The sequence below is a fragment of the Penaeus vannamei genome, chromosome 13, assembly GCF_042767895.1.
Source record: "Penaeus vannamei isolate JL-2024 chromosome 13, ASM4276789v1, whole genome shotgun sequence".
NCBI classification, from domain to species: domain Eukaryota; kingdom Metazoa; phylum Arthropoda; class Malacostraca; order Decapoda; family Penaeidae; genus Penaeus; species Penaeus vannamei.
The window spans coordinates 8,253,432-8,255,931 of record NC_091561.1 but is presented as its reverse complement, the minus strand read 5'-3'; the positions used below and the strand labels follow the sequence as shown (position 1 = coordinate 8,255,931).

At 47.0% G+C, this 2,500-nt stretch overlaps 1 protein-coding gene across 14 annotated transcripts in view; it reads right to left on the bottom strand.

Moving 5' to 3' along the window:
- Galphao (G protein alpha o subunit) overlaps window positions 1-2,500 on the bottom strand; it is a 203,247-nt gene that overhangs the window by 39,934 nt on the left and 160,813 nt on the right. For all 14 annotated transcript variants that reach the window (XM_070128904.1, XM_070128902.1, XM_070128903.1 and 11 more), the window contains one exon: window positions 1,738-1,879. In XM_070128904.1, coding sequence (XP_069985005.1) covers window positions 1,738-1,879 — 142 coding nt within the window. The remainder of the gene's footprint in view (window positions 1-1,737; window positions 1,880-2,500) is intronic.

The following is a 2,500-nucleotide window of genomic DNA, read 5'->3' as shown; positions in this document are numbered from 1 at the left end:
GGACAGCCCGCCCACCCTCACCCCGCCTCCTACACAGCCCGCCCACCCTCACCCCGCCTCCTGCACACACCCCGCCCACCCTCACCCCGCCTCCTACACACAGCCCGCCCACCCTCACCCTGCCTCCTGCACAGCCCGCCCACCGTTTTCTGCCGCCCACCGGTGGTCCTCCTCCCTCCTCCCTCCTCCTCCTCCTCCTCCTCCTCCGCCCAGCTAGCCGAGCATAACCTTTCGCACAGCAATGCATGAGATTCCTTCCCTTGATATGGCACGCTGCTGCTTGATAAGAGACGCCCCCCCCCCCTTTTCCTCCCTCTACCTTGTCTCCTCTGTTCGCTGCTGCTGCTCTCTCTCTTTCTTTTTCTCTTTCTCTTTCTCTCTCTCTCTCTCCCTCTTTCTTTATCTCTCTCTATCTATTTATCTTTCTCTCGACCTTCTTTCTCTCTTTCTCCTATATACTGTTAATCTCCTCCCTTCTCTTTCTATCCGGTCTCCCACTTCTTCCTCGTCTTCCTCTTCCTTTTCGTCCTCCTTATAATCCTTCTCCTTCTCTTTCTCACCCTTCTCCTTCTCCTTCTCACCCTTTTCCTTCTCCTTCTCACCCTTTTCCGTCTCCTCATCCTTTTCCGTCTCCTTCTCCTTCTCCTCCTCCTTATCCTTCTCATTCTCCTCCTCCTCCTTATCCTTCTCATTCTCCTCCTCCTCCTCCTTCATTCTACATTTTCTATTTTCTCCCCTTAACAAGTCGTCCAAGTTCCCTCCCCTTCGAAGCCCTTCCAGAGTCGCCCTTCACTTCTCCCCTCGCCAGCTGTCAACTCTTGTCAAAAGAAAATATCCATAGCAAGTTTCTCTCGGCTTCTCCTTCTTGCCGCGTCCCTTTTATCTCTTCTTTTTTTCGTCTTTTACTTTTAGATTTCTTTGCTCGTCTTTTTTCCATTTTCTTAATCGATTTTTTTACGTTTTTTTTTTCTTTTCTTTTTTACTTTTTTCGTCTGGATTGGGAGAGGATGAGAGCAATCGGCCATCTTTTATTCCTTTTTTCCCGTAATTCGCTCATCTTTCCCATGAGCTTTCAATTCACACTTTCCTCCATGTATGAACGAAATTTATCAACCCCATTTTTCCTCTCTCGGATGCGGGTCGTGTGCAAACGCTGTTCACAAATGCAAAGCCGTGACGTCATCCAGCACGAGCTTATCCCGCGCGTGTCGTGAAGGGACGTGTTAGTGAGTAAGCACCTGCGAGGGCGTGCGCACGTCGGGGATCGGCGGGCTTAAGCAGACGTCGCTCGTACTTCGAATGCAGATTTCATTTGAATGTGGAACGGCCGCTTAAAATAGTGGGACCAAAAGGGATTTTTTTTTTCTAGAGAAAGTCGAGATAATTACTGGTTAAGGATTATCGAACTACACGCAATGATTAACTGGCAAACTACACCCTGTGATTACCAAACATGCAGTCTGCTACTCAACTAAAAACACCCTCTAATTCCCAAACAAATCACCGTAAAAAAGAAAATCAAACCAAACTACACGCAAAAAAACGACCCAACAAACTACCACCAGAAAAAAAAACAAAAAAAAATAAAAAACGACCCAAAAAAACAAAACTACCAATCAGAAAATAAACAAACAAACAAAAAAATAAAAAAACGACCCAAAAAACCAAAACTACCAATCAGAAAACAACCAAACAAATCCAAAATAAACCGGCAGCCGGCTCTTCTCCAACACTCACCTCTCGCTCGTTGTTACCGAAGGAAATGCCGAGGTTGGGCATGGCTCGGAGAATGGCCACCAGCGATTGGATGGTGTTGGAGTAAACCACCGGCCGGTACTGCTTGAAGTCTTCGCTCGTGAACCCAGACTCGTGAATAATCCTGAAAGCGGAGGAGAAAAAAAAGATAGTTAATAAGCTGCATTTGTTTTGGTTAAGCTTAAGGAGGGAATGTGAATTATAGAAGGGGGGAAGGAGGGAGGAGGAGCAGAGGGGAGGGAAAGAGGGAGGAGGAGCAGAGGGGAGGGAAAGAGGGAGGAAAAGGGAAGGGGAAGGGAGGGAGGGAGGGAGGGAGAGGAGGGAGGGAGGGAGAGGAGAGAGAGAGAGAGAGAGAGAGAGAGAGAGAGAGAGAGAGAGAGAGAGAGAGAGAGAGAGAGAGAGAGAGAGAGAGAGAGAGAGAGAGAGAGATGGAAGGGGAAAGAATGTGTATGTCTTCTTTACACACCTCATGAAAATTAGTTACAATGATTAAAAAAACATATACCAAAAAAACAAGTGAGTGAATGTGTACATCTTAAAAGTATATATAAGAGCTCGCGCGCACGCCAGCACACGCGTTAACATATGTAAACACAAAAATGCCACAAGGACTTAAACGCAGCTCTTCTTCAGGTGGTTCCTGTAGCTGCCAGCTGACATCGCTACAGTCTTAAGTAATCATCGCAATTATCCTCTCACACTAACATCCATTCAGCACACGATAAAGTGGCGCTAACCTGATATA